The sequence below is a fragment of the Phymastichus coffea genome, unplaced genomic scaffold, assembly GCF_024137745.1.
Source record: "Phymastichus coffea isolate CEN01 unplaced genomic scaffold, Cenicafe_Pcof_1.1 PCOF00036, whole genome shotgun sequence".
NCBI classification, from domain to species: Eukaryota; Metazoa; Arthropoda; class Insecta; order Hymenoptera; family Eulophidae; genus Phymastichus; species Phymastichus coffea.
This window is the reverse complement of record NW_026706847.1, coordinates 1,337,981-1,356,834: the sequence shown is the minus strand read 5'-3', so window position 1 is coordinate 1,356,834 and position 18,854 is coordinate 1,337,981. Positions and strand designations below refer to the sequence as shown.

The 18,854-nt window shown below is 37.3% G+C and overlaps 3 protein-coding genes and 1 long non-coding RNA gene across 5 annotated transcripts; 3 read left to right on the top strand and 1 right to left on the bottom strand.

The window, feature by feature from the left end:
- The first annotated feature begins 2,425 nt into the window (after positions 1-2,425).
- On the top strand, positions 2,426-3,418 carry LOC131663633 (uncharacterized). The gene is made up of 3 exons (XR_009301868.1): positions 2,426-2,635; positions 2,719-2,875; positions 2,991-3,418. It is a non-coding gene; the product is annotated as an uncharacterized LOC131663633 (long non-coding RNA).
- A 9,480-nt stretch (positions 3,419-12,898) lies between these two features.
- LOC131663557 (biogenesis of lysosome-related organelles complex 1 subunit 2) lies at positions 12,899-13,860 on the top strand. The gene is made up of 2 exons (XM_058934026.1): positions 12,899-13,022; positions 13,099-13,860. Exon 2 carries the CDS (start codon positions 13,116-13,118, stop codon positions 13,608-13,610), a length of 495 nt encoding a protein of 164 aa, XP_058790009.1. The 5' UTR covers positions 12,899-13,022; positions 13,099-13,115; the 3' UTR covers positions 13,611-13,860.
- A 190-nt stretch (positions 13,861-14,050) lies between these two features.
- Positions 14,051-16,071, bottom strand: LOC131663619 (elongin-C). 2 transcript variants are annotated; one of them, XM_058934108.1, is made up of 4 exons: positions 15,960-16,071; positions 15,568-15,628; positions 15,207-15,397; positions 14,051-15,074 (listed from the first exon to the last, which is right to left on the bottom strand). In XM_058934108.1, the coding sequence occupies exons 2-4, from the start codon at positions 15,601-15,603 to the stop codon at positions 14,933-14,935; spliced, it is 369 nt and encodes a 122-aa protein (XP_058790091.1). In that variant the 5' UTR covers positions 15,604-15,628; positions 15,960-16,071; the 3' UTR covers positions 14,051-14,932. The 2 variants fall into 2 exon arrangements, with proteins under 2 accessions (XP_058790091.1, XP_058790090.1); XM_058934107.1 differs by having other exon boundaries at positions 14,053-15,074; positions 15,207-15,400.
- Positions 16,072-16,196: 125 nt separating this feature from the next.
- LOC131663618 (sister chromatid cohesion protein DCC1) lies at positions 16,197-18,556 on the top strand. Its single transcript, XM_058934106.1, has 7 exons — positions 16,197-16,549; positions 16,652-16,831; positions 16,918-17,119; positions 17,367-17,559; positions 17,641-17,857; positions 17,927-18,220; positions 18,301-18,556. The coding sequence occupies exons 1-7, from the start codon at positions 16,470-16,472 to the stop codon at positions 18,404-18,406; spliced, it is 1,272 nt and encodes a 423-aa protein (XP_058790089.1). The 5' UTR covers positions 16,197-16,469; the 3' UTR covers positions 18,407-18,556.
- Positions 18,557-18,854: the final 298 nt, after the last annotated feature.

The following is an 18,854-nucleotide window of genomic DNA, read 5'->3' as shown; positions in this document are numbered from 1 at the left end:
TTGCTGAAACTTCTAATCGAGCTTGACTTCGTATGCCGATTTCCTCGACGCACAATAATACGTGTCCTGTCCGTCATTGGCTACGCGATCTTTTAATGATTGGCGGGCGTGACTTGCTGGATGCTGATCAACTGACGCAAATTCCTGTCGATCGACAAAAAAATAACAAACGTGCGAATGAAATATTACGTTGCACGAGAAATTATTCGCTGGCGAATGCTCGAAAAGAACGAAAAAAGCACATCGAAGCGCTGTGAAAACTTGTGTCGGCGACGGTCTATGGAGGACAAAGTAATTACGAGTAACGAATATCACAGAATTGCAATTGCTTCTGCAGTTTTAATTTATTAACCAAAAACTTTAGCAGCTCCCATTGCTTTTGCACAGCTAGCGCGCTGTGAGGAGTATTGCGAGTGTGAATTCCACTTTGTAAATTAAAACTCGTGGCTCGACCAACTTGTTCGGCATTTTACTTTACCATTGTTAAGATCTAGTCGTAGACTGCATTTAATCCATCAAAACAGTCATGGCGCGAATAAATGCTTTGTAACAAATTAACCACCGATCCATCCATATTTCATTTAATTAATTCTCTACTCGTATTACATTGTGAATATAAAGTTATTTTTTCCGATTACCGATAGTAATTGATTTTTTCATATAAGTAATACATCATTTTTGTGGTATTTTTCGATAAAGGAGTGTTTAAGCAACTCATTCGATCGATGTGATTTTGACGATACTCTATTAATGTTTCGAGAAAACCGAGAATCAATACACATAGGTCATTATTATCTTCATCTTCGGAATTTCTATTGACATAACTTTTCACGGCCACGAAAATTCACGTAAATATTATCCAGCAAATCACGATTTGCTTCGATCTATTAACGAATTGAACAATTTAGTCTCGCAAAAACATACAAGTCAGCCGTCATTCACACGCGTGAAAGAGAGAGAGAGAGAGAGAGAGAGAGAGAGAGAGAGAGAGAGAGAGAGAGAGCGCGCAGTCCAAATTCAACGTGGTGGAAAAGCTTGAAAGGCCGAGAGCGCACGATCGCGGCTTTCTCTACGATTACTTTCGTGGCTATGCGTATTTTTCACTTCGCACCTGTCTCTCTGGCGTGCTGTTACAGTGGAAATATCTCTCGCAGAACGCATAGTTCTCGGATGGAAAATCTCGCATAGGCAGCGTTAACCTGTTAACCGAGCGGGACGTATAAATACGTCAAAAGTAAACAATATCGGGTACGGGTAGGACATATGAATACGTCCTCGATATTTATATTGCGCCCTGGAACGGGTGGGATGTATATTTTACTACTACTATGGTAATACGTCATTCATACACGCTCAGTGGAAAAGGACGCGCCCGTTATATGTTGCGTAATTAGAAAGGGATTTCCCCGGTTAACAGGTTAATGACAGTGATCCTGCAACGCGCTGCAGTTTCGCAAGTAGCTGCACATTTTTGTCCGTCGCCGCTTTTCGTTTTATTGGCGAAAAGAGAACAGCTTAGAAATCGGCATTGTATGTTCCAGTGTGAGAAAGAGTGCCGGAGAATACGATGTGCTGCATGCAGAATGTACATATTGCGCTCGGAAGGCTCACGGAATTTTTTTTTTTTTTTTTTTTGTTGCGAATCGGCAAAGCGTTTAAGCACGGAAATGGTTTCGCGGTATTAACAAATTATAAGCAATTTGCAGCTGGCGGAATATGCGTAATTGCGCTAGGAAATTTTAGTTTTTTGGTTTTGACGCGAGGACATGAACAAAAAAACTTGTCGAATTGCCGTTGTTGTATTGTTTTGCCAAAAGTAAGGGAGGTGAAAGTAATAATAATAATAATAATAATAATAACGATAACAATGACTGGAATAATTTCCATTCGCGTTGAAAAGCAAATGACGCACTCGAGAAGGCTGGAAAGAAAAGGCCGAGCGGTCCTTGCGTACGCGCGAATGTATACCACGCAGCGTGGTGCAGTCCGTGGCTACGTCGACTGTGCTGCAATTGCCATGGAACTGTACATCCGCAAGCTTCGCGGGTGCAAGCTCGACGCATCGCCGAAAGAACGAGCGGAAGAGTGGAGGGCGAACCCGGCCGGCGCGTTCGAGAGGCAAAAGGCAGACGGAGATTCGTCCTCGAAGAGCGAACCGCGCTCGCGTCGACGCGGCGGCGGCGGCGGCGGCTCGTCGAGCGAAGACTCGGGGCGTCGCTCGCAAGGAGGGTCGGCACTGTCGAGTTCGCGTGCACCGAGCGTTTTATAATACAAAGGCACGTTGCGCGCCTGCGCTCGGCTCCTCCAACTTTCGCTTGGCGCTGCCCGAAGTGTACACACATACGCGCGCTATACGGGACAGGGCTCAGGTCGATACTCTAGCACTCTGGCTCGGGTACGCTTGCACTCGGTCGAGTGCGCGAGCACTTGGTTGCTCAAGCGCAGAGCGCCGGAGAGGGAGCCTCAGCGGCGGCCGCGAGCAGCTGTACGTTCTCGGGCGCGGGTGAGAGCTCCGATATGAATGGAAGGATCGAACGCCTCGCTCTCGGCCTCATCTATTTTCGGGTGAGAGACAGCGCTTCTTAATCCAAACGCTCGCTACCTCCTCGTTCATGGCGAGCTCGCGAGACCTGATGTACGTAACCTAATGTACGTATCTGTGATCTCGCGATCACGGGCTTGTTTCTTAATTTCCTTGTTGTTATTTTTGTTTTGCAGTCGAATTGCCGTTTTCATCGAATCAATTCACTCGTCTCGCTCCGGTGGTTACCGAGGTAGAACTACAAATTTTCTGGCCCCATTACGTCTCTCAGTGCTCTTACTTACTTGATATTGGGATGCGCTGATAAAATATCGGCCGTTCCAAGTAAAGCACGTATGTATATTGATTTCAGGTCGTAGAACCGAAGTGCGAAAGACGCGTGATCACGTTCATAGAATATTTGATGGCAATGCCAGAGATCGCTTATGAATTATTGCTCTGTTTTCAGAAAATTCACGGCATTCTCGTTGGATTTCACTTTAATAATATACTCGAGCAAACCCCTCATTAACGCCGTTAGTCTTCGACAAGCCGTCTGTGTACTACGTCTCTAATTAAAATTAAACTAGTGCGACCTAATTTTTGAAAGCATGTAATGGGTCGTCAGCGATACGTCAAAGGCCAAAGAATTTTAGAAGGCCCTTTGTAAAATAGAAAAAGACAATTACATTATATTATAGTTCGACTTTAGTCCATCTATATGACACAAACCACTTTAGTCCCACCCAGAAATGTAGTATTACCGAGAGGATAATAGATTATATAGTTTGCGGCCTCCAGAAATAAACAAGTACGCCTACGCAGAAACCTTTCATCTAGATACTGGAGTATAAAAAAGATAGGGCGATGAAAATCTAATGAGAAGAATGCTGGTGACGTGGGATATTCAATTTTATACCTATCTTCTTACAGCGTCGTCGTCTCACAGGTAATCTCGAAAGTTTGTATAGCTCTACCTCGATGATGATGTAAGATTATAGACGTTACTGTATCTAAACGTGCACTGCTGTCAGAGTCGCAGCGTCCTCTGCGACACATTGAAAGATTTCAGACGAAAACGATCTGCCACTGTAGCGACAAACGCGAAATAATCGCGCGTACAAGCTTATCTCGGCTGCAAGCACGTGGCGCGGCAAGCTTCTTTGTGCCCACGCGTGTTTGCCAGCAGTGTACGCGAGCCATGCCTCGTATTGGTTCCGTGACGTGAGAGATCGAGACGCGCGGCCCAACCGAGCTGCAAAAGCGCTATCAACGTCGCTGCTGTGCTCGCGAAGTTTTCGAACTCTCGGCTCGCCTGTCTTTTACCGTTCGAGCCTCGCGTGAGTCAGCGTCAAAGACATTTGTCAATTACGCCGAAGACGCAACGTCACCGGCTCCGCGATTTCCCCGAAAATTCTTGTCCAGCAGATTCGATTGTCGTGGATGCAAGGCGTATAACGAATGCGCGCATGCCTTTCTATTCGGCATTGTCCTTGAACTTGATAGCCATTCACCGTAAAATACCGACGAAAGATTTTCTCTCTCTCTCTTTCTCTCTCTCTCTCTCTGTCTTTGGCAAAGTCGTGTTTCCTCAAACCACATAATCTCGAAACGAAATCGTCGGATGCGCGCGTCCTCGAACGAAAGAAACGAAGAAGAAAAAAAAAATAATCAGCTAAAGAAAAGATTCCCATTCCTGCGTGTATTTGGGTACACGCGCACTCGTGATCAGCACGAAAAAAGAGAGACACGCGTGCTATAAGACAAACAATTCGAATTTCCCTCCGTTTCCCCTTCGCTTCTTTTCGTCGTTGCGACGTCAGATGCCAATTTTTATTTATCGAAGAATGGAAAGTGTATCGGTCGTCACGTTGACGGCGGCAGCGTAACCTTTGACACCACTCATTGCTACATTTCGTTAGCTTTGAAGTCCGGGCTTGATTACCGATTGTTTGAATTACGCTGTGATTTTGCAGCTAGTGGCAAAGGCTCGATCGAAGCTGTTTTTTGTTGTTCTTTTCGTCGTGTTGGAGCGATAAATAAGCACGTCCACGCGCAAAATATTTGCAAGCGCAGTCGCTGCACCGTTGATCGAATCTGCTGCATATGTGCTACCTATTAGATTTTCCGAAGAATAAACGCTAATAATCCGTTGAAGGGGTTAGTTTGGTCGTTCTAAGTCGCGAAACTTACGTACAAATTTTTCCGTAACAATGTCGCGCGGAGAACAAGCACATAAATAAGCTTGAGATAATTGCACGAAATATAAAGCGAACAGATAGTCGACTAATCTGCTTCGCGAGGGATAACGGCGAATAAAATGGAGAAAACTTGGGTGGAATTCGCGTGCAACGCTGAGCTCCGTCGAGAGACGAAATGTGCGAGGCACGGCCAATTAGCATATTACCGTAGATCGATCAGCTTGTAAAGCGGACAGCGAGCGTAGCCGAACAATTCAGATGCAAAATTGCGAGAGTTGGCAATACAGAAGTTCAGCGAGAGTTAGAAGATAGCGCATTATCTAACATCGGTGCAGGAAAGAGAAGGAGCGCGTCATCGGGAACGGAGCTTCCGGCTGTTGTGATGATGGTTTTGCGGGTGCAGCCGCACTTTGGAATCGGACGAGGTGTAGGCGCGTTAGCCTTAAATCATGACGTCACTCTGCGCGCCCGTACAACTTACGTGTACATACGTGTAATTGCCTAACGATAGTTGCAATTCGATCGGTCGGCTTCTTTTGTTTATTCCTTTGCTACCTTGCGTTTTCGCCGAAACTTTTGCGCCAGCGAACTTTTCGTCGCATTCTCTTTTCGTTCCACTGATGAATCGAGAATAAAAAAAATAAATAACAATTTGCACGAAGCGCAAAGTTCCGTTACGCAATGGAAAAAAAAAAAATATATATATATATATATATATATATGTGTGTGTGTGTATGTGTGTATGTATACGCATAAAGAGCGCGCAGTCGACTTTTCTTTTGTTGTATCCGCAGTGAAAGACTTTTCTCTCTCGAGATCTTGAAAACGTTCCAAAGCTATTAATAAAATTAAAAGCAGACGCAGCGCAAGGGCACCGCTGCTATCTGATAACAAATCTCGCACGCGGAGCGGAGGAGTGCGAGTCGCTATTTCTCTCTCGATTCGACGAATAGCGTGCGCGCAGCAACAATAGAGCCATCGGCAAAATATCTCGAGAGCCACGCGAGCTGTGGCCGCGCGTCTACGAGCTCGTCCTCGCAATTGCGCAATTGGCTGCTATTTCGAGCTCTGCGACGCTTTTGCATGTACACGCGCGCGTGCGATTATACGAAAGAATTTGCCGAATGCGCGAATCAATGTCTCTGCCTTTCCAAAGCTCTCTTATTTTCTTTGCCAGCGATAAAACTACTCGATCGGTCATTCGCGAGGGACGGGAATCAGTATCGCTCCGGAGAACGGTGCTTCTTTTACGAGCGCGATTTCTCGCGCAAACAACAATGAAAAGACGATCGGAAGAAAAAGATCCATCATCGCCGTCCCTGCGCGAACCTAATCCACTTATCGGTGAAAAACAAAGAAAAAAAAAAAAAAAACAAGCAGAGGAGAGCGAGAGGCTCGCGAACAGAACTCTCAGTGAGATTTTCCGCCGTGAAGTTTAATTGCCTGCAGCATCTGGACTAGATCAAGCCGCTCTCCGAGTGCGCCTGCACTCGTCGCGAGTTTACTCGCGGCCACGTCGCGCTATGTGTTTGATGCTTGCACTCGCGGCTCAGCTGTGCGCTGCGCCGCGGCCGACTATAGTTATGCCATTTTCTCAATGCTAAAAAAGTGCGGTATCCCACTTGATGTCACCTATTATTCAACGTTAGCGATGTTTACCCACGTAGGCGAGTTGACATGTTTCTCTAGCACCGGAAGACAGTGTACGAGATACTTTTGGCTTGTTATTTTAAACTATTGTTTTTAATGCTCGCGCAGTCTTATTATTATTATTATTATGATTTTTTTTCTTCGTACGACGAATGCTGATTCTTATCGGCGAGGGGAGAAGAAATATTTACAGCCGGATTAAATTGATTCGCCGCGCAAACAATCCTCCTTCCAACGGCGCGTCAACGCACGCCCGACAGCCGAAATCGCGCGCGCGAGAGAGAGGGAGAGAGAGCGACGAGACGTAGATCGATGAAACTGCGTGCGTTCTACATCCGACGCGCATTTCCTATGCGCGGACGAAGACTCCGCGATGACGCCCGACCTCGGCTGGCTTTCGTCGATCGGCAATATAGCGGTATGCCCGCGCCCAACTCGCGCGCGTATAGTTACCGGAGAGAGGAGAAAAAGAAGGCTGTACCCGACGCAGACTTCCACTCCGTTCTATTCTCTCGAGCAAGGATACGACGTAATGCCCGAGTCCTTGGCTGATTCCTGTTCCACTCTAGCCGCCACGCGAGCGCGAATTTCGGATTTTTGTTGCACTGCGCGTCGGCCACCTATGTACGCGTAGCGTGCCCCGAGAGTAAAAATACGTCGTTGTTTGGTTCCCCCTTTTATTACGTTATTATTGAAATCGAACGAGGCGTCGATTGGAGAAGAAAAAACGGCAACGCGCGCTAACGGGAAATTGCGCGGCTGTAAAACGAAGGATCGCTGGGATGGCGAAGCAGAAAAGCATTCTTTCCCGCAGCAAGGAAAGTGTGCCATTTTCAAGTGACGATCGGCACGATTCGTATTGTTGTTATATACCGCTCTCTAAATCCCCTTCAATAATGCAGATTTACCGCTTGCCGTAAAGTTATCACTTGCGGCGATATTACGCGACGCTGTCTCCCACGGCAATGAATGCTCAATGGCAGATTTAACCCTTTGGAAGCTTTAGTCGCAAGCACACATTCAGAGTGAGCGGGCTGAATTTCGCAATGCTACAGCAATTTCTGTTTATCGAGATAACCACGTGCTTACTGGATCGCCCTCGCGAAATGTCGACTAGCGAAGAGTCACGGGTCACAAGTCGCGCGAAAAGCTCGATAACTAATCTAAACGACGTATTTTCACGGTCGACCGCGAAGAGCCCAAAGAAAAAGAAAAGTCGAACGAAATTTCTCGCCAAGTACGAGCGCCGCGATGTGTTCGCGACGAGAGTTTGCGCGAATAAGACGAGCTTTTGAAGACGTCACCGCACCGTTGCGCACGAGTCTCGTGTGCTGGTTTGTTTACACAAACTATTACTGGCCATGAGAGTGCGTCGATTGTTAATGACGCTATCAATGGCTGAATAACAAGCAATTTGTTTCAATTGAACGACCGAACGACGAGTGTGCGTGCACTTAGCGCTTTCCGAGTCGCATCTTTAGCCAACTTATCGTCTCGAAAACACGCTCGTGCTTTCTTTGGCTACTGATCATCGATAAATTTTCTCTGCGGTAACTTTATCGTAAAATCAATACTACTCTTAACGCGTCGATTAGCCGGCAAGGATTTTGATAGGGAGAATGAAAAAACCATTTATTGTTGTACGTCCAAGAATTACGTGAGATGTTTGTAATTCTAATTAATCCATGCCTAAACACGAAAAACATGTTACTATTAGTAGCAAATTTTCATTACTTTTGCTACCGTCAGATTTTATCATTTAAACGTATATTGAAATTATCTCTATAACTTCATTTTCATTTGTAATATTATTTGCACAAGGAACAAAATTGAATGAAATTAATTGATAATAAAAAAATCACAAAAATCATTTGTTAGTCGTGTTGAACAATACGCATGAATATGCGTGCTAGATAGTTAGTGTCAATGTTTAGGAAAATATTTTACAAATTCTTATTAAAATAATAATTTTATAATTTTGATGTGTAATATATACGTACAAGAATTAAAATCATTCAACTACAAATTTGAAAAACCTACCTAGAAATAAAAATAAACCTGTTATAAAATTTGTCGAGTTGTTGTCTAAGGAGATCAATATCGAGATAAAAACAGTATCGAGTGTAAAATAAACTTGTGATTATAACAAATAGTTCCTATTTTGTCTTTACTACTTGAATATCTACCTATTATATTGAATAAAAATAAACGATTGTCCTTTTCAAAGATATTAATTTATAATATTAAACTATAGAAAAAATAACTTTACAGTTGTTTCATTGATTAGGATGTAAAATAAATGAAAACGATCAATAGAATCGAGTTACATACACATATGACTTAAATCGAAAAGTGCTTCAGTATATCGGCGATAATGTCTTTTAGATCGACTCATACTATGTTAAAATCAAAGTAGAATTTTACGCTCTTAAAAGAAATTCAATGTAGATAATATTTGTGGTTTAAAATTGCTACTAAAGACTGTATCTTTTAACATCAGAACTAGTTGAAGCTGGGAGTTAAGGGGGTCCCATAGTCTTGAGCTTTGGGACTCAATGCATCATCAATGATAATAACGTTTTCCGGAAATTATGTATTTTTTATATTACACTGTATTACGATAAGTTTCTTAAACATAGTGGATATTTTATAAGAAAATTATTTTCGTTTTGTATGTTTTGCATTGGATATACATCTAAACGTTTATTCAAATATCTTTTTATTATTTTTCACGTGATACTTGCTACAACGAATCAGTTACATAAAGCAACATTAAAGAGACTTAAAGATGTCTGTTATTTAGAACAATATATTATGAAAAGCGTATTCACTTGTATGCAGTGCAACATTGTGGAAAAAAAATTATTTGAATGACCTACTTATTGTAAATAGCTCAATCAATTCAATTGTTATTTTTTTACGAAAAAATCAATGTTGTATTTTAAAATAAATAATATGTAATGTATTCGATTATTCGTATAATTTACATTATTCATTGCAAATGTTATCAAATTTAGTTAACGCCCGAGTTCTTCCGGGTTTTCAAGTTCCTCAAATGGGCTTCGCCGTTTTTCAACCGCCGACCTCGGCAGGTCTGAATGTGGCTTCGTTTGTGATTGATAATTTCGCTTACAGAGCAAGAAATAAAAATTTGTCAGTAAGTCAATTCCTTGTTATTTATTCTAAGTTTCATCGTTGCTACATGTTTCAAATCGTCGCCTCACCACGGCGTCTAGAAACATCGAAGCCTCTAGTTTCAGCCGGTCGCCGCTTTGTAGCTTGCCAACGTCGTACGCGAAGCGCCAATCAGCTCAATTTTTCAGCACGTCCGCGCCGGGACACTTTGTTTTCGCCGAGTTCTTTCCTTTCCACGTTATTAGAGCGCAGCCGAAGCAAGCAGTTCCGCTTTGGATGCGCGCGCGTAGACCTAGGCGTACACGAATGCGGAACGGTACGGAAATCGAGTCGCGCTACTGGCATTCCACCGTGGACACACGAAGCACGTATTTGCAAATCGCGCGACGGTTAAAGTAGTTTTGCAGAAACGTTTGCATCGCACGAACATTAATCCTCGCGATCAATTATTTGCCCGCTACATGTATATACGCATCTTACGTGTGACATTCCCAGGTATTACACCGTGGAAAAAGAAAATCCTAGGCGGAAGCTCGTCGATGTTACGTGGAAAGAGGAAACCAGTCGCTCGAATTGAAGCAAATCTGCAATCGGTCGTCGGAAAGCGAGCAGCCGTCAGCTGCCGAAGTGCGAGTGCGGCTGCACCGAAGCGACGTATACACTCATCGCGTGCGACAGTTGGTCTTTGCCCCCCTGCGAGGAAAATAAAAGTGCAGCGAGATGAAAGAAAAGTGTCGAGTGCGTTCGAGCGCTGCGGACAACGAAAGTGAACTATATTAATCATTAAGGCTAGCAGCCCGTGCGTTCACGTTGACAATGTTGTACACGCTCTAGTTGCACAAAGCGCGATTACAACTATTTCGACGTTCGCAGCTGATTCTCCTTCCTCCCGTCTCTCCCTCTTCTTCGTGCGTCTGGTGCTTTGATGGATTCATTTATTCGGCTGCACGTGCACTGTTGACGACAGCGCACTTCGACCGTTGATTCACATTGTGTTTATGTATAGGAAGTTATATTGCATTTGGATAATAGTTTATTTACACTTTGAATGTCTCTGATCTATTTAATTATTTATTTAATTTAATCAAGGATTTCTCTGTATACCACTTTATGCGTTTTATTATTTTCCATATGTTGATTTAGCTGAACTTGGCGAGTTCAACTGTTCTTAGCTTGCAAGCTTTAAGCCGATGTCAATCTAAAATTGTATTCCAAATATCGTTTGCGAAACCATCGAACTATCGTTCTTCATGTACAAGTCGCGACGGAATAAAATAACTTGAGTTAACAAACCATTTATATTTAATCATTTTACTCAAACACCATACTTACTATTATGAAATTTTAAATTGAAAAAACCAGCACTAGGAGTTATCGGAAGTGCTAAAAAATATTGCATCATAAAATCTTAATTAATGCCCCACATCTGTTATGAATAAGACAAACTTTACTCGTTTCCACCTTCGGCCGGTAAAAGCTGGTAAAACGCGGTATATAACGCGCACTCTATATGAATACGAGGGTCGTTTGAAAAGTCCGTGCAAAAATAAAAATTGCTTGATTTTTTTTAATAAATCTTTTTTATTTTTCAACATAGTCTCCTTTTAGGCTTATACACTTCATCCAACGCTGCTCTAGTTTATTAATCCCTTCCAAATAATAGGATTCGTCCAAGTCTGTAAAATAGGCATTCGTTTCTGCAATCACCTCCTCGTTTGGATAAAATCTTTTCCCCGTCAGCCATTTTTTCATATTAGGGAACAAATAGTAGTCCGACGGAGCCAAGTCTGGAGAATAGGGGGGATGTGAAACGAGTTGGAACCCAATTTCCATCAGTTTTGCGGCCACAACTGCTGAGGCGTGAGCTGGCGCATTGTTGTGGTGGAAGAGGACTTTTTTGTGGGCCAATCGTGGACGTTTCTCTAGCAACTCGGTTTTCAAACGATCCAATAACGATGAATAATATTCGCCTGTATAGGTTTTACCCTTTTTCAGATAGTCGATGAAGATTATTCCTTGCGAATCCCAAAAGACAGTCGCCATAACCTTCCCGGCCGAAGGAACTGTCTTCGCCTTTTTCGGAGCAGATTCCCCCTTGGTAACCCATTGTTTAGACTGTTCTTTGGTCTCAGGGGTGTAGTGATGTATCCATGTTTCATCTACAGTGATGAAACGATGCTTAAAGTCTTGCGGATTTTGCTGGAACAGCTGCAAACCATTCTTGCAACACTTCACACGATCTCGTTTTTGGTTAATCGTGAGTAATCGCGGCACCCATCTAGCGGATAGCTTTTTTATGTCCAAATGTTGGTGCAAAATATTATGTACCCGTTCGCTCAAGATGCCTACAGTACTAGCAATCTCACGCACCTTCACTCTTCTGTCAGCCATCACCATATCATGGATTTTATCAATGATTTCTGAAGTGGTAACCTCAACAGGGCGTCCAGAACGTTCAGCGTCTTTTGTGCTCATATGGCCACTCCGAAAATTTTGAAACCACTTATAAACCATTCTAATCGAAGGTGCACAATCACCATAATGTTTATCAAGCTTCTGTTTAATCTTCTGAGGTGTTTTGCCTTTGAAAAAGTAATGTTTAATCAAAACACGAAATTCTTTTTCGTCCATTTTTTTACAACTCGATTTCTTTGATTGAAACGAATGTAAAACGCAAAGTAATTGGCCGATTTGGCTGAAACTTGGCGTGTGCTCTTCCAAGATATGTCACTAACTGAAAATAACCTTGATACGCACTAGTAGCGCCATCTCTCTGACTTTGCATGGACTTTTAAAACGACCCTCGTAAGACTTGATAAAAAGTTACGAAAAACTGTAATTTCCAGGCAGCCTAGTTTTCATTCATGTAAAGCGAATTGGCTCTATGCAATATTTTCAAAAATAAACTATTGAATTAATGATCATTATGTAAAAAAAGAATACCAATATTTAAAAAACCGCAAGTATTTTAATAAAAATTTCATAAGTGCATCTACATTAGTTTTGCCATTATTTTTTGTAAAGTTCAAAATTTCGTAAGCTTTTTATAAATTTGGAGAAAATATAAAACAATATCTTATCCGATTTGAATTTGAATTTTATTGTAATTGTAATTAATTAAAAGAAAGATGCACCTTATCATTACTATATAATTATGATTTTATATAAAAAAAGATTCGTATTTATATAAAAAATAAAATGTTAATTAGTTATAAAGAAGATTTAATATCTATGTGTCATTAATTAAAGTGAAATTTTGAACTTTATTATTGAGAATAATATAACTTCAAAACTGTGTGTGTACTGTGTATACTCATGATATTTAGTTTTAAATTTCGCGCGCTTTTTCAAACGAAATGCCATTGGTTACACAACACAACATTGATCAGCTGTTTGAAATTGAGGTTAAACAAATCTTGTTTTCGGTGCATCGAAAGATTGTTGATGCGTTAGATTACACAGACAGTTTATAAATTAAAGATTTTTATTATTGTTAAGAATAATATAAATAGCAGGTAAATATTATCGTCTTTTTGTATATTGTAAAAAAAATAGCTTTATAATCTATTTAAAAACTCCACTGTCTTTTAGTTCATTGTTAAATAAAAATGGCAGCAGCAAGTGAAACAACAAAAGAAGATTTACAAGCTGAAAAAGCTTCTTTAAATACTCAGACAACAGAGTCCAATTTAAGATTTGAATCTCCAAAAAAAGGCAGCACACTTTCTACAAGTACAAGCAGTTTTGAAGCCTTAGATCCTCATGATCCTAATTTGAGTCGCTTAGCAAATACAATGTTTCAAAAAACCAGTGAATATCTTCAAGAAGAACTAACTGCTACTCAGGAAGATTATAAACTGTTAGAACGTATGAATAGAGAAACTATCAATAAATACAGTCAATTGAAATTTACATCAAAAGAAGTATCAAACTATTTGAATCGACTCAATCAAACATATAAAAAACTACAGCCTGTTTTAGATAATATTAATCAAATTGATGATAGTGTTACAAAGTTAGAGCAAGCAGCATATAAGCTTTTAGCTTATTCGAATAGATTGGAAGCTAAATTTAAAGACATTGAAAAAGAAAGCAAGAAGTAATAAGTTCTATTTTATCAAGTACGATTTAAAAACTTGTATCATTGCATATAGATGCAAATGATTTTTTGCATCCAAGGTATCTGTGATTTGGTTATTATTAAAATATAGTTTGCATTTAATTATTTCGTATGTAGCATAATATTTTGCCTATATTTTACAAATAAAACTAATCAATTTAACAAATATATATATATATATATATATATAACTTTGTAAAAAACTATAATAGTATTTTTTAAGATATTCAATATGTAAATAACAATCAAAGTAAAAAATGTATAAAACAATATTAAAGATTTTTTCCGATTTCCCTCTAATCTCTTTTTTCGAAAATCTTATCTTAAAATTAATAATTAAATTGCTATTATTTAAAATTATGTAATTAAAAAGAAATAAAAGAAAGGAATCATTTTATAAATACATTTATTCATTTTCAAACATACGTAACTTCTCAAGTTTTTATTACAATCTAATTTATTTGTTTTATCTGTGGAAAAATGTTTACGAATATAAGAATTCTAACTGCTGTTGTTTATATGCAATATTTTCAAAAATAAATTAATGAGTTAATACTTATTATGCAAGAAAAGAATATCAATATTTAAAAAAGCACAATTATTTTAATAAAAATTTCGGAAGCGCATAAACATAGGCTTCATCATTGTTTTTGGTAAGTTAAAAATTTGTAAATACATTTTGTTCATGAAAATTCCTTTATAAAAGGTAAAAACTAAAACTAAATTTTATTCAGCAACTATTTCCTTTAAATAAAAAGTTAATCCTTTCAATCAACATTTACAAACTTCAAAATCATACATTTCTTTGACTTGACATTTTTTTACAAACAAAAGTTGAAGTCAAAATAACTGGAGGTATTTGTTATGACAACTTTACTATTATTAATTAATCACTTTATGAAATCGTTGTTACTAAAGATATTGTAATAAGTTACATATTATTAGTTGAATGTAATAAAGATTATAAGTCAACTAACATACTTTTCGCAGTTCAATATCATGACTTTCTCCTGGCCTTAGGTATTGTAATTGAACAGATCATAATCTCTCATCATTAATCAATCTAAATGGTCATACATTTACTTCTCTAAATCGAGATCAATCATGTCTACTGATGTACATATTTTTATCTATAATATATGAAAAATTATTGTATAACTTGAACCTCTTGTTCTAGTAAAAAATGTTTTATCACTGATGCTGAATTTTTGTATGTGAGAAGAAGGGATAAATCTTAATAGATATTATAATTTGCATTTCTTTCTTTTTTCTGCACATGGACAAGTTAATCCAATGCATCAATATTTAACAGTCTAAAAAATTTCCAGCCATCAAAAGTTCCAAAGCAATTTCAGGTGCTATTGGAAATTCTGGGATTTCAGTGCTGCTGTTTGTATATCGCACTTTGTATGTGAAATACATACAAACCTTTTGGAGAACATGAGACCTGTAAAAATGTATCACCAACTTACGAATTTCTCTTTAAAGTATTGAATCGTGAGACAATATATTTTTAGATACTGAACGTTAAAACTTCAAGTATTTCATTAGCAATAATATTATAATCTATGAAACTTACGGGATTTCACGGAAATTCACTTCATTAGCCTCGTTTTCTGCAAACTGACCAGGTCCACTCAACATAGCCTTTATTGTACCACTAGTTAAAGCATGCTCCCTTTTGACAATAAATTCATGCCCATCACTACTCACTAACTTAACATACATGGCATCAGGTCCTTCACAACCACCATACACAGGTCCCGACTCCTGCTACAAAGAAAAAGTATAAGTTTTTCATATTGATAAAATAAAATAGATATTTGTCAAAAGTCTCACAGATAATTTTAGTGTAATGTAACAATTATTAGGGAATTTTTATTTGATCAACATTATTGCAGCAATACAAGCTGTTTGTTATTTATCATGCAATGACATACCTTTTCAGCTTGCTGCATATTTACATCTTGAGACATTTTTGGTATTTATGATGTATCTGACCTGAAATATAAAAAGAATATTATAAATAGCATCTCTAAACAATAAAATATTAAGCTTTTAAATAAATAAAATTATAACTATAAATAAGGTTATGTAGAAACCAATAGTAAAATTACTTATTATATCAAATATAAACTCAACAACATCAAATGAAACTTGCTTTAACGATTTACCAACTGTTGTTTTTTGGAATACATTTTACGTTAAGTGAAACTATGAAATCAACAATGACGCTTGCAAATTGACATTTAAACTCTACACATTTTAAAGTCTCTAATTTAATGATAATTCAAGTACCATTTCAAAGAATAAATATATTAAATTGTTTTACCTGAGTCAGAATAATGTAATGCTTTTAAATTATGAATTTTTACTTCAAGGATATTGTAAATTTTCAAGGATAAATGATTAGCGCAATACTGATGGAATTTGGCCAGTGACAGAACAGCAACGAAGTTGTTAAATTTATTTTCTTCGATAACTCGATCTTACATAGCATTACTTCAGACGGTTCCAATTCGATTAGAAATTCCCGCGGAAGAGCAATAGTAGCAGTTGGCAGGCGGTAGGCCGGTAGACTTCTTTGTTTATACTTTGTTTTCATTTGTATTCAATGTCTTTATCACATAGATTTATGCATTTGAAATAACTGTGATTATTATTTTGAAGAAACATTGCTGGAAAAATGATTTAATTATGTGGCTTGTTACATTCTTCAATTTAAATAAACAATAATTTTATTGAGCTTAACCTTTCATCATCTTCGTATATTTTTAATAAATTATTTACAATAGTGCAAATTAAAGTGAGTCAATTTCTTGAAAAATTGATTATATAAATCATGAATTCGGACTACGATGCAGATATATCAGAAAATCGGGTAGAGTACATAGATGTCAACAGTGAAGATCAGGGTATCTAGTAAGTGCTGCTTTAAAAAATTGCTATTCAAATGTATATTATATTGTTATACATACAGTTAATTGAATATTATTTTACTAAACTAATATTATTTGATAATAGTACACCTCCAACTGCTGCAGATATTGAAGAAATATTAAAATTTGCAAATATTGATAGTAATGAAATAGCTCCAATAGTGCAACACTTGTACTCCCATGCTGAAATAGATAAAGAATGTACTGAATATAAAATATTAGAACTGGATGACCATTTATTGCAAGCTTTAAAATCTGGAGATAGGTCTGTCATATTATATTATTTCATATTTTGTTATAGATATTTTATTTGTAAAACTAGATTATAATTACATAATAAATTATGTTTAGTATATCATTTCGTGGAGAACCAGAAGAAGAAGCTGTTTTATGTACTTCTAATCGAACATATGAGGTTAAAGAAGCTGAAACATCAAATACTTGTTTACTTGTGCCTAAGTTAAAGTTGAAAGATGAAGTATTTGTTGAAGGTCTGACAGAAAAAATTGTTGAAGAAGTAGAAGTTGTAGGTGCATTTAAATCTTATCTAGAAGTAAGCATTTCACTACTTATTATTTTATAAGTCAATAATTTTAAAAGATGTAATATTTTTTTTTATTATATCCATGTTTATTTACAATCTGCTTCGCATATTGAGGCCATAAGTAAATTTAATTACAGTTTAGCAAAAACATTACAAATACATATTTATTTACGTGATTAATAGAATACTCCATTGAGTATTTTATCTTTGTTTTACAAGATGAAAGGAAGTAATATAATCCAAAAATTTTTCATAGGTCAGAGAATGCAGTCCAAGATTGAGCAAATTGCAACTGATATTAGAACCATCATCTTTTAAAGGATTAGAATATGAGAAAAATATAGATCAATCATCTCTTTATGACTGGGAAAGGCTTCGCAATGAAATACAAGCCAGTGATGGTGAAATATTAGATGCCTTTCCAAAATTTCTCATTGTGGAAATGAATGGTACATCACTTACTTTTATAACAATTTATTTTTATATAGTTTTGAATTGATATTTCAAAGTAATAGTTTAAAATCTTTCAGGTTACTATCGTCTCATTGCTTTTGAATTTGAAGCCAGAGCTTTACCAATGATGTTGGATTTGATTGAAGAAAATTCATGGGCAATAGATGAAATAGACAAAAAGGAATCTTATGATGCTTTAAAAGATATTATTCCTGAATCAGTATTTGAATGTTTATTTTATGCATATACTGAGCTCAGTTCAAAAACTAAACAAGATGGATCGCTGTTGTACAAGTAATACATTGTTTGTTTTAATATGACTTCTTTATTCATTAATCAAATTATGATTCATTATTTTTTTAGATTTGATGAAGCAAAAACCAGTAGGCTTCTAGCTAAGATTCTGTTAGAATCAGTTCCAGTAAATAATTATGATGATTTTATGGAGGCATGGAAAATAGGAAGTCCTGATTGTATACTACCAAAAGAAGAGTATCTTTATGGCTGTGCTATTGTTGTACAACATAAGCAAACTTTGAGAAAACAAGTAATCTCGTATCCAGAAGCTAATCTGCCAAACAATCTTATCAAACGGCTAAAAGAACTATTTAAAGTGAAAGACAAATGGACAGTTCCTGAAATTGCGCCTTATATTGAGTAAGTTTATTTTTATTTTTTTTAAATTTTTAATTACTTAAACAAAAATATTCAAATTTATTATAATGACGAATTTTCAGAAAATTTGCTACACGAAATCAAGATGTTAATGCCATTTTAACTAAATATGCAAGGGTATCTACAATAAACAATATTAAATATTATAGTGCAAAACACGGAAAGTAAAAGTAAATCTAGTTTGTTGCAAAAAAGTAATCATCCTTTCTTACAATTTGGATTTGATTGGTTGAAAATATAATGTTAAGTATTGTAAAAAACGTTGAGTAATAGTAATAATTTTATATTTTATTACGTAAAATTTTTTCAATTACATTTATAAACACCTGTACAAATTTATAATTTTTTATAAAAATTTTTTACGTATATTTTTGTTTATTTTAATTAAACACCTGAATCTTTTAACATATGTAAAAACTAAAATAATACTTTTTACAGTAACATTTACAATTTTTATTTTAGTAGAAAAAATTTAATTCAAGGTAATTTGTTATTTATCTTGAGTAAAAAAGGCAGAAAAATCGAATACTTTTAGAGCTTGTAGCAAATGGAAATCAAATGTATGCTAAAATGAATCTTCAATAAGGAAAACATTTTCCATGGTTTATGTGTATGA

What these genes read in the sequence shown, in the direction of transcription:
- LOC131663557 (XM_058934026.1), top strand. Translation starts at nt 13,116, where the DNA reads ATGGCAGCAGCAAGTGAAACAACAAAAGAAGATTTACAAGCTGAAAAA.
- LOC131663618 (XM_058934106.1), top strand. Translation starts at nt 16,470, where the DNA reads ATGAATTCGGACTACGATGCAGATATATCAGAAAATCGGGTAGAGTAC. An exon ending in TCTCATTGTGGAAATGAATG is followed by an intron (nt 17,560 to 17,640) that starts GTACATCACTTA and finishes AAAATCTTTCAG; the next exon opens with GTTACTATCGTCTCATTGCT. An exon ending in GATGGATCGCTGTTGTACAA is followed by an intron (nt 17,858 to 17,926) that starts GTAATACATTGT and finishes TTATTTTTTTAG; the next exon opens with ATTTGATGAAGCAAAAACCA.
- LOC131663619 (XM_058934107.1), bottom strand. Translation starts at nt 15,603, where the DNA reads ATGTCTCAAGATGTAAATATGCAGCAAGCTGAAAAG. An exon ending in ATATGCAGCAAGCTGAAAAG is followed by an intron (nt 15,401 to 15,567) that starts GTATGTCATTGC and finishes TTTTCTTTGTAG; the next exon opens with CAGGAGTCGGGACCTGTGTA. An exon ending in GTGAATTTCCGTGAAATCCC is followed by an intron (nt 15,075 to 15,206) that starts GTAAGTTTCATA and finishes ACATTTTTACAG; the next exon opens with GTCTCATGTTCTCCAAAAGG.